General features: G+C 43.7%; 1 protein-coding gene across 1 annotated transcript; it reads right to left on the reverse strand.

Annotated features, from left to right (window-relative positions):
• Window positions 1-979: 979 nt before the first annotated feature.
• On the reverse strand, window positions 980-10,515 carry LOC134183319 (PE-PGRS family protein PE_PGRS33-like). Its single transcript, XM_062650814.1, has 6 exons — window positions 10,387-10,515; window positions 10,242-10,296; window positions 8,671-9,135; window positions 7,467-7,557; window positions 1,868-1,999; window positions 980-1,676 (listed from the first exon to the last, which is right to left on the reverse strand). Exons 1-6 carry the CDS (start codon window positions 10,470-10,472, stop codon window positions 1,213-1,215), a joined length of 1,293 nt encoding a protein of 430 aa, XP_062506798.1. The 5' UTR covers window positions 10,473-10,515; the 3' UTR covers window positions 980-1,212.
• Window positions 10,516-11,616: the final 1,101 nt, after the last annotated feature.

An 11,616-nucleotide genomic window follows, 5' to 3' on the forward strand; every position in this document is an offset into this window, starting at 1 on the left:
TGCACATCCGGGACAAAAATCTAGATCCAATTTTTTAGGGTATGAACGTGCCTCTTGTGCTCTATGTCGGCTACGCACCTGCGTAAGGACGGCCATCCACTGATTAACAGAGAGTAACTAGAAGGGACAAAAACCGTTCCTAACTGTTGAAGCGTTCTTTGAAATTTGGAAACTAAACATTGCGAAAATTCCGGTTAAACTTTAAATAGCAGAGGTAGATCTATAGAGAGTGCCACAACCGGCACGTGTCTTCTCCTAGTGAGACAGAAAGTTTATTACACGGAGAAGGCTCCAAAGGTATTTGAGCATGCGCAAACCTAGTCATTGTCTACAACCAGGCTGGTTTAGAACTTTGTTCGTGTTCGTGCAATAATAACAGTTACTCCAACATTATGACTGTCCTCCACATTCTTACTGTAACTCCGGTACAGTTACTCTGAGTAGCGACTTACTCCAAAGAGATTTTGATTGATGACTAGACATCCTGATTGTTAATCTGACATTCCAACAAGACATTTATATTGTTAACAGGACATTACAACGGCACAGCCTTTTACTGAGCGATTATATATTAACACATATAATGATACTGTTGGTATGGCCCGTTGTATTCGATTTTTTGTTCTGAGGTCGTTCTAGTTTTTCTCCAAATTTTCGATTATTAAAATTCATCATAAATTAGTGCGTGAATCATTCCTTGAACTTAGGATTCCAAGACTAGTCAAAATTAATAGAAAAACAGTCATTAGTTAATTTTATGCGTTTATGGTACTTGCAGAAGAAAAGACAGAAATGCATGGTCGGTCTAGTCATGATGGCAATGTGAAATTACTATGTGAAAATATGATTACGAAAGTGATATTATTGAAAACGCGCGCTCTAGCGCTCACGCATGTAGTTGTTTGTATGTATGCGTGTTCGTCTATACGTGTGTATGTATATATATTGTGTATGTATAGACAGACCCAATTAAGACGCCATTGTGCTCGTTTGCTACAGCTTCACTGCTCAATCGTACAGTATACGTCTAAATGCTTGCTATTGTAGTTCCAGCGTTCAACGGCTGTTTCCGTTTTTGTTACCATCTACTCTAGTATGCAATCGTCGTCACTGTTTAGAGATTTTAGTCTCGCAAGCATTATGTTTGTCCTTATCTAGTCAAATCAATGTCATTCTTCATTTCTAACTGGTGCCATTCATTAATTTCTTTTTCTAGTACAGAGTTATTGGTCCGCGTGTATTTTGCCCCAACATATACACTCCGTATCCTCCGTCTCCGCCAGTATAAGCACTATATCCGATATTTGATGTCGTTCCTCCGTTTCCTCCTGTCACGTCAATGCTCACTGATCCATTTTGGGGTACTTCAGAATCAGTAAATAACAGAACTGAACCACCTGCTCCTCCTCCGCCACCACCTGGATATTCACTTCCAGCAAAGTTATGACCGGCTGCTTGCCCTTTACCACCACATGAACTAATTATTCCTCCTGATCCGATAATTACAGGAGTAAATATCATTACAATACCGCCACCGTTTCCTCCAGCTCCCGGTAAAGCGCAACATCCTGTATATCTATTACCACCTCCTCCACCACTTCCCATGAATATTTTCTCTGTCATCGAAGAGGTGGCATACGCTACTCCTCCATTATTGTTGTTCGAGCCATCATTTCCTATACCAACGTACATGTGTAAAATGAACATACGATGGTGATTTCGTAAATATTTTCGTGCATGCATAGATGCAAGGATATACTAGAAAAGATATTCTATGTATACATTAGTTATAGCAATATGTGTAAATAGACTGTGTTCACGCAAATAGATTGTGTGTAAATAGATTGTGTAACTTGCCAAGTTATACCAGAAGAATAATGTGCTCCACCGCCACCTCCTCCATTCTCAAGACTTGAATAACTATATCTTCTTCCACCACCACCACCACCACCCATGTTAGCCGCATTGCTCCTCATTGCTGATCCTGTGTAGCTCTCTCCTAAACGTAAATCACAAAACAATAATATGTATGTTGTTATAACTGTTTAGTTTGAGTAGATAAGTAAATTTATTTTACACTCAAATTATTAAAATTTTACATATCGAAAAATTTTACATGTACGTATAATGAATGTGGTGTTTGTGACATTAATGGCCATGGCATCGGTGGCGTAAACCCGTAAAGCAAGGAATAAAACACCATGTACTGGACGGTCGCCTGGTGGCTGAATTATCGTAGCACAGCTGCCAAACATTAGAGGTGGAGCCATACTGATAGGATGACATCACGTTCGTCAATTGGTCGGTAATGACACCAATTTTCGTCGGAATAGCTAATCGAGTATAAAATACGGTCGTACGTACGGTCGCACGGTCGCACGTCGGCCCACTACTATACCCTTAGCCCGGATATCTGGGTCTCGCGTAATAAACAAACTTTTTTACCACCGCCGCCACCTTCGCCCCTGTTAGCTGAATCGCTCCTCTTTGCTGATCCTGTGTAGCTACCTTTCTCCTAAACGCAAATCACAAATCAATTATATACATGCAATATTAACTGTTCAGTTTGAGTACATAAAATTAATTGTAAACTCAAACTATTTAAAATAGTTAGTAAATAAATAACACTTTGCATGTACGTAAATTGAATGTGATGCTTGTGACTTTAATAATTTTAGCATCCATGGTTGAAAGAGTACCCCTGGTTGGCCTACTCTCGGATTTTTTATGGGGGCTTCTGTGTGAACTGTGTTCTCTTGCCGAAGGCCGCTTGTCCCTTGGACAGTTGGTAACAACTCCCATGACATGTTTTACTCGTGCGAAAAAAACACTTCAAGAACACAATGTGCAGGCGACTCATAGAGTAGCAATGAAGGATTCTGCAGCATACATAGGCCAAATGGAGAACGGACATTCGTTTGTTGAGCAGCATTTGCAAACTCAAGCTTTCGATGTCATTCAGAGAAACAGAGCCATTTTGAGGAGTATTCTCAAAGCAGTTATATTCTTTGGTAGGCACAACATTGTTCTAAGAGTTCATCGTGAGAGCAAGCTTGCAACAGATGAGGAGTCTAAGCATGTGTGCAATACTGGGAATTTTCAAGCACTTCTTCGGTTTAGTATGGATGCAGGTGATCAAATTCTCAGGGAGCACCTTGCAACTACACCTAGAAATTCGCAATATCATTCTAAAACTATCCAAAATGATTTAATTGGAGCTACTGGGCAATGGATACAGAAAAAATTGTTCAGGAAGTTAAGATGCCACGTTTTTGCAGTATGTGCAGACGAGGCTGCTGATGCGGCCAACAAGGAACAGCTTGCACTCATCATTCGGTTTGTTGATAAATCAGGTCTTGTTCAGGAACACTTCTTGGAGTTCTTGCATTGTGCTTCTAGCGTTAGTGGCGAGGCAATTGCCCAGAATATACTGTGTGCGCTGGAAAAGCACTCCCTTGATGACAATAATCTACGTGGACAAGGTTATGACGGAGCGGGGAATATGGCGGGAAAGTATCAAGGAGCCGCTGCTTGCATTCAGCGCAATCATCCTAAAGCAATTTATGTTCACTGTGCAGCTCACATCCTCAACCTATGTATCGTTGCTGCTTGTAATGTGCAGGGGATTCGCAACATGCAAGGCACTTTAGATCATATATACCTTTTCTTCAGTTTGTCTCCCAAACGAGAACAAGAGCTTTAGGTACATATAAAAGAGCTACATGTAGATCAAGGTCGAAGAACAAAACTGATTAACACATGTAAACTCGTTGGGCTGCCAAAATAGAATCTTTTCAAGTTTTTTATGGAACTATTGCCTTCGGTAGTCACTACACTGAAAGTTTTCAGCACTGGTCAAGATTGGAATGCAGAGTCACCTACTAAAGCTGCAACTCTTCTGACTCCAATCACGCAGTTCGAGTTTATAATGGCGTTAGTAGTAGCACATGCCTGATTTGGCTTAGCCTCGTCCCCAGACTCTCTCGCGCTAGTCTTGTTCGGTGCCCGTATGACAATTCCAGGCGCGAGAGAGTCTGGGATCATCCCGCCTACTTCCTGCCATATCTCCTTTCTAAATGCTCACTAAGTGTCACCCCCAACGTCATCAACTGTCACCCTCAACGTCATCAACTGTCACCCCGAACGTCATCAAGTGTCCCGTAACTTCAAAATCAGATTAGCGTTAGTCTAATCCAATAAACGTATCACAGTGGATGCTATGACCATTGTTTGGTGTTTGTGGCATATCCAGCACTTGCAGACAACTGAAGCATGTTGAAAAGGTAAGTCTATGGAGTGTTGGTGACGGGTGTCGTGTAGGCTTGTAGTCTGAGATTTACAAGTGGCGGAGTGATGACTTTCTAGCTAGTTCACACGTGGCCATTAGCGTTTGCGCACAGACTAGACTTTGCAGCAGAAAGCGCGCAATGGCACGGGAAAGGGTTGATCTTGACATGAAACTACCGTCTGGAGGGTCAACTTGAAGCTTCCAGGGCTATTCTTTCGCGAAAAGATGTATTTGCTTTCATACTTGAAGGGTAGACGGTAGTTTCATGTCAAGATCAACCCCTTCCCTTGCCATTGCGCGCTTTCTGCTACAAAGTCTAGTCTGTGCGCAAACGCTAATGGCCGCGTGTGAACTAGCTAGAAAGTCATCACTCCGCCACTTGTAAATCTCAGACTACAAGCCTACACGACACCCGTCACCAACACTCCATAGACTTACCTTTTCAACATGCTTCAGTTGTCTGCAAGTGCTGGATATGCCACAAACACCCAACAATGGTCATAGCATTCACTGTGATACGTTTATTGGATTAGACTAACGCTAATCTGATTTTGAAGTTACGGGACACTTGATGACGTTCGGGGTGACAGTTGATGACGTTGAGGGTGACAGTTGATGACGTTGGGGGTGACACTTAGTGAGCATTTAGAAAGGAGATATGGCAGGAAGTAGGCGGGATGATCCCAGACTCTCTCGCGCCTGGAATTGTCATACGGGCACCGGACAAGACTAGCGCGAGAGAGCCTGGGGACGAGGCTAATCTGGCTTTGTAAAGGGTTTGACAGTTTCCTTACAAGGCAGACCCCAAGACGTCTGCTCCGCCTATGTTAAAGTTGATAGCGTCAAGACTGCTCTGTATGAAATAAGAGAAGACATCGATACTTTCCCAAAAAAATTATTGTGCGCCACTGCAGTTGCTTTGGCGGAGACGATCAATGCTTCATTACCTTCAATTCCACGCCGTTGAGCTCGACAGACTTTTAGAAGTAATGTGCCGGCCCTAGTCCAGGAAGATTACTATAGAAGGAATTTAACAGTTCCATTTCTGGATGAAATGGTAGCACCTATTAATAGTCGCCTCTCTGAAATTCAGAAGAAGGCGATGATGGCTCTGTTGCTCGTTTCGTCTGTCCTAATGAGTCCAGAGCATGAGCAAAGCATGACAGACCTTGCACACCAGCTTGCCGAGTTCGATTCTACGCGGACGACCTCCCCAATCCATCAACACTTCAGCAGGAGCTACACGTACGGAAGTGGAAGTGGAAGAGCTTCTCAGCTGAGCGACCTTCGTCGCTTTCAAAGTCACTTTTCCATGCTAATGAGACTTTTCCAAACATCCACCAGTTGTTGCAAATTGTCTTTACTTTGCCAGTCACCAGCTGTGAATGCGAGAGAAGCATTAGCGTTCTACGGAGCTTAAGACATACCCGCGTACAACAACGGCTGAGAAGAGATTGACTGGGTTGGCACTCATGCACGTTAACTATGGCATGGATCTGAATTTATATGAAAAATTATTAACATATTTTCCCGACAACATCCTTGTAGAATGCTTCTGCAGGATACATTAGTTAGTGACAAAGAAGGTTCAGAGTAATAGATTATCTTCAGACCAGTTCCATATAGTGCTAATACGTATGACATTGTTGGAGTCTATGCGTACGCACACTCGCGACCTAATACTGGCTAGTGACTGTTAAATATTTCAGTTAGAGGTCAAATCATTAAGTAAAGCTAAATTTACCGGCAGTCCACCCATTGCAGGCGTGGTTTTGGGCGTGGCTATTGCCGTATCAAATCCGGAAACCCCCTTTCCATATTTTGAGTCATTCCTGGCTACGCCACTGCAGGCTTTCCAAAATGTGATGTAGCAACTTTCTATTCAATTGTGAAAACATAATTCGAGAATGATTCACAAGACAATTCAGCTTGAAGTACAAGACGTTGAGTTTGAATATAATATAAAATACATATATACATACATATATATATATATATATATATATATATATATATATATATATATATATATATATATGTATGTATGTATGTATGTATGTATGTATGTATTTTATATTATATATAATATAATTTTCATTTATGTATTACAAGTCCCAGGAGAGACTAACCGTACCATCTATACTACATCTAGTTAGTATCATTTTAGCATTGCTACACCACAGTCTAGTAGAGAGTTGCTGATGAAATTGACTAACGCATTGGCTAATTGAAACATTATGTTTAAAAGAAACTCTACGTGCTATAATCTTGAGCACTTAATTGAAGGCTAGAAGGTGTCCAAAGACCCAGGGTCTCAATTACGAACGGATGCAAAATGCTGCCTGTGCTATATATATATATATATATATATATATATATATATATTATTTTTATATATTTACAGGTCCCAATCAGGACCAAATCTACTTTCCAGTGCTAATATGGCAATCAACATTCTTGCATTAAAAAGCCACAATTTGACAGAAAGTTGCTTGTGCAAATTGCATACAGACTGACTAATAGACGAATTGTTATAGAATGATGTTCTACTTGCAATCACCTTTAGAACCTCTAGGCTACTTGATCACCAAAGATCTAAAGTTTCAACCACAAGGGGGTAAAATATACCACCAGACTGTGAGGCTATCCCATCATGCTTCTGAAATTTTTCAATCTCTCCGGCTTCCGCTGCTGCTCCTGGGTGACTCGCTGCTTTGACAAGGGTAAAAAGGCTGTCAAGAATTTCGAACGGTAAGGTCAAAGTAAGTTGGCAGACCTTGTTCAAAGTCAGAATGAACAGCATCTTCTGGTCTTGTTTCACCAGTCCTGTTGCATTTCATCTCACGACGACAACGAGGACCATCTACTAGCACTGCATTAAAAATTGCTTTACACAAGGCATTGTGATGTTTTATTCTCAACTTTTTTTTCTGGTTACATCCAAGTGGTGGTCACCAAACTTATCGATGATTGCACAAAATGTACACCGCTTTGTGGCGGGGGCTTAGAGAAACATTGGAATTCCCAGCCAGATCCTTAAAGGTACGATGACTCTTTGCTATACATATATATATATATATATATATATATATATATATATATATATATATATATATATATATGGTATGTATTGCTAACCTAGTTTATTGAATATTTATTTTATTGGTGCTTTACGTACCTTGAAAACCATATCCGTTGTCTCCGTATGCACCGCCACGAAATCCAATTGCACAGGCAGAAATTTTACTTGATGTTGGGCCAACATCTACCTACAGATAAACTTTACACGCACGCACCCACACACCCACACACACACACACCCACACACACACACACACACACACACACACACACACACACACACACACACACACAAGGCCAGTGGCGTAGGAAGATATGCTCACGAGCGAGGGACTGTACCGTGGATGTCACATGAGTAAGCAAAAATACTACCTCATTTGCCGTATCATTCAGATTTTCAACAGTCACTGGCACAGAAAATTTCAATTCCTAGCTTGAGCAAGGGGACTTAAGCCCCACTCCATCCTACTCACCCCCACCTCCACCCCCACCCCCACCTCCACCCCCACCCCCACCTCCACCCCCACCCCCACCTCCACCCCCACCCCACCTCCACCCCACTCACACCCCACCTCCATCCCAACTTCCACCTCCATCCCCGCCTCCACCCCAACCTCCATCCCCTCCCCACCCCAGGCTACCCCAACCCCACTTCTCTCCCACCCTCAACACTACCCCACTCCCAACACCACCCCACTCCCAACCCCACCCCACTCCCAACCCCACCCCACTCCCAACCCCACCCCACTCCCAACCCCACCCCACTTCCACCCCTATTTTTACCCCACCTCCACACCCACCTCTACATCCACCTTCACCCCCACCTTTACCCCCACCTTCACCCCACCTCCACACCCACCTCCACACCCACCTTCACCTGCACACCCACCTTCACACCCACCTCCAACCCACCTCCACACCGACCCCCCCCCACCTCCACCTCCACCTCCAACCCTACCTCCACCCCACCTCCACCCCACCTCCACCCGTACCTTCACCTCCAACTCCACCCCTACCTCCAACCCACCTCCAACCCCACCTCCGCCCCACCTTCATCTCACCTCCACCCCTACCTTCACCCCCACTTAAACCCCACCTCAACCCCACCTCAACCCCCATCTCAACCCCTTCCTCAATCCCTACCCCAACCCACCCCCACCTCCATCTCCAACCCAACCCAACCCCAAATCTGCCACCCCCCACCCCACCCTATCAGTATCTTACCCCAGTCCACACACACACTATAAATAGAGTAGGTTCAAAAACAAGAGATTGTCCACGGCGTACATGCATGTCCATACCATGTTTTTGCTTCTGAAGACTATAATTCCACCGGTTTCTCCATTCCAATGAGTGCCAGAAATGATTGCTCGACCATTCAGTGTAACATTTACAAAATGTGGTACGGTTACTACTTGACAGCGATTAGTCTCTGTTGAGTTGCAATCGAAAGTTAGTCCAGCGTTGATGATTATAAAGGATCTTTTAAAGTCAACAGTCTTCACTCTTGCAAACATTGATTCACCAGCATTAGTTCCTTTCATCTGAATAATGTAAACTTCTTTTCCAGCAGTGAATATGTTGACACGGTTGACCTTTAATTTTTCGCTGCCCTTCTTGGTAACCTTGAGGACTTGTGCAAATTTGTTTATTTTTACGTTGTCATGCTCGTTTACAACAAGGGGTCCGTCTATGCCTGTTCCAAAATATTCAGCTGGCGAAACGCGCCAACCATTTGCAGCTTGCTTTGAAACTTCGGTTGTTGGCTACAAAATAAAGGCAACCTGGATTCAGTTAAAGTTATATCAGAACACTACGCTGCTGCTATAAATGAAAGCCAGCAGTATTGATTCTTTTGAGTGTTTGTTGTTGACGATGTTATCAATGTATACCGTGCATGAATGCACTTGTACATGCCTGCGGGTAATCTGGGTATACTGTTTATGTGTAATAGGATGAATATGATGCACACATGAGAGCAACTGTGTGTTCAGTTGCGTAATGATTAAATCAAATTGTAGCTATTGTCAATACATTTTGTATATTCTATGATTTAACAGTTACTGCACTTTGCACCTGGTGACTCAAACAGGCAGAAAGATGTTCATTTCATAACTAATATATGCGCTTTAATTAAAATATAACATTTGCACCTTTAAAAACTTAAATAAAAATTAGAAAATTAGAACATAGAAAGATCTAATATACCCTATCGTGATAAACCGACAGACAGACAGATGGGAAGGCAAGCAGATAGTTATCTGGAGTGTACATGTAGTTTCTTTGTGCTGGCCGGTGTAGCGTCGATCTCCTTAATTCACTAAACATGCGGGTGCAATTGTCAATTTTTAATTCATTTAGCTAACCCTAGGTTATGTAACGTGATTACACGTTCTTGTGCGCGTTATAGATCACAACACTACACTGTACACGCGCGTTAGATGGGAGGGGCGGACTTTTCGCGCGCGTTAAGTGGGACTTTTTGCAAGAAGCTCGTTTAGCTTATTCTAGCAGCTAAGGCAAACCAATTGAAGATGCTAGTATTACAATGTAGTCTACAACGGCTAATTTTTATGATACGTAAGATACTTTATCAACTTGCATCCTTTACGTGTCAGAGATTCTGCGAAGCTTATAGAAGACGCTAGTGCACTTGATAAACACCTCATTATGACACCACGTCTCCTCATTGACAAGGAAAAGGTTTAATCAATTTATGTCACACATGCAGAGCTCCGCGACAACTGACATGAACTAGATTGGAGAGAATCATTTTCCACAAGGCTGCAACTCACGACATCGCTAAAAGTCTAACTCCAGTTGCGTGTGCATGATTCTATATACAGTTTGCACATTTCTAAGACCTACTTACTTCTGGAATGGTGGCAAGAGATTGACAAAGCTGTTGGAGTGTTAAATCACTTGACCTAGAAACAAAGAATACATGCACTTTATTTGAAATTTTATGGGCACCCACAACTGCTAAATCACAAATGAATATGGTCTCTAAGGCTTGCCTTGTCGCACAATCACATGTATGCTCTGTAGAAGCTGCAAATGTCACCAAACTTGCAATCAGAGTGAGCAACTGCAGAATAGACATTATCGTCGCTCTTGCAATAGAACAATGAGACTTGCGTTGTGCTTCTCTAGCAAGGTGATGTGTGAATGTGTGCATGCGCGGCAAAATCACGTGAGGACGGCCTTCCAACAGCGCGCTAATAAATTTAAGCTAATTGAGTGTGCGCAGTCAAAAGTGGCAAACATTTGAGTTGCAAAAAGCAGCATTCTTTCAAATTTGGAGACGAAACATTGAGTAAAACCACGAAACTTACCCTTATACCCCATTCGCACGAGCATTTGTAACTGTGCCAGCATGGTACAGTACGGTTTGGCTTGGTTTCACTTCCTCGTGTGAATGCCGGCCGAACCGAACCGAACCGTGCTGAGTTGGCCCACCTCAAGCTGTCATGCCAGCACGGTTTGGTTCGGTTCGGTTGTGTAGTGCCTGTGAAAACGAAGACGACGTTGACGTCTATGCTCGTACTTCTCGTCGATATTTCCGCAGACTGTTCTAGTGCCAGCGAGAAGTAAGCGCGGACAGCTTGTTCAATGACGACGTCTGTACCTAGCGTGCGCACCGAAAAACACGCATACTAAAACTCGGCTGGCTCGCTTTGTCAGAACGTCGTGTGAACAAGGGCTGGCTCGCTTCATTAGCCTAGGCTGGCTTGGCTCGGCTCGGCTCAGTTTGGAGCTGAGCTCGTGTAAATGGGGTCTAAGACACAGAGTCTCCGTCTCGCTCTACGCTTTTTGTGCCATTTTCGCGTGGAAGTACGACGCGGCGAAAAGAGGTGTGGTTACGCGAGACGGCCAAATGAGCATGCGCGGCCCATCTCCAACACGTTATGCGTTTCAACGATGTGCTTAACCCGAGCCAGCCCGGGGCTGGCGGGCGCTGGCCCGGCTAGAAATACCGAGCCCAGCTGGCACGGCTCGGCACGGCTCGGCCTGCGTTTACACCACGATTACAAACCAAGCTGACCCGAGCCAGCACTGGCTGTCCCGCCTAGCTAGTTACAAGTGCTTGTGTAAACGGGGTATTAGAAATCGCAGCTCTAATACCCTGTTTACGCGAGCACGCATAGCGAGCCGAGCCGCGCCAGCTCGTGCCAGCCCAGTTTCCAGCCCGCGTTTACACGGCACACTCCTTAGAAGGAAGCCAGTGCGTGTTACTAATGTGCGTT

The sequence above is a fragment of the Corticium candelabrum genome, chromosome 8 (assembly GCF_963422355.1).
Source record: "Corticium candelabrum chromosome 8, ooCorCand1.1, whole genome shotgun sequence".
Taxonomy (NCBI): domain Eukaryota; kingdom Metazoa; phylum Porifera; class Homoscleromorpha; order Homosclerophorida; family Plakinidae; genus Corticium; species Corticium candelabrum.

Excerpts from the sequence above, each read along its gene's own strand:
- LOC134183319 (XM_062650814.1), bottom strand. The coding sequence starts at position 10,472 with ATGTCTATTCTGCAGTTGCTCACTCTGATTGCAAGTTTGGTGACATTT. Across the intron at positions 9,136-10,241 it reads CTCTTGCCACCATTCCAGAA|CCAACAACCGAAGTTTCAAA; the intron begins GTAAGTAGGTCT and ends TTTATTTTGTAG. Across the intron at positions 1,677-1,867 it reads TGGAGCACATTATTCTTCTG|GAAATGATGGCTCGAACAAC; the intron begins GTATAACTTGGC and ends ACGTTGGTATAG.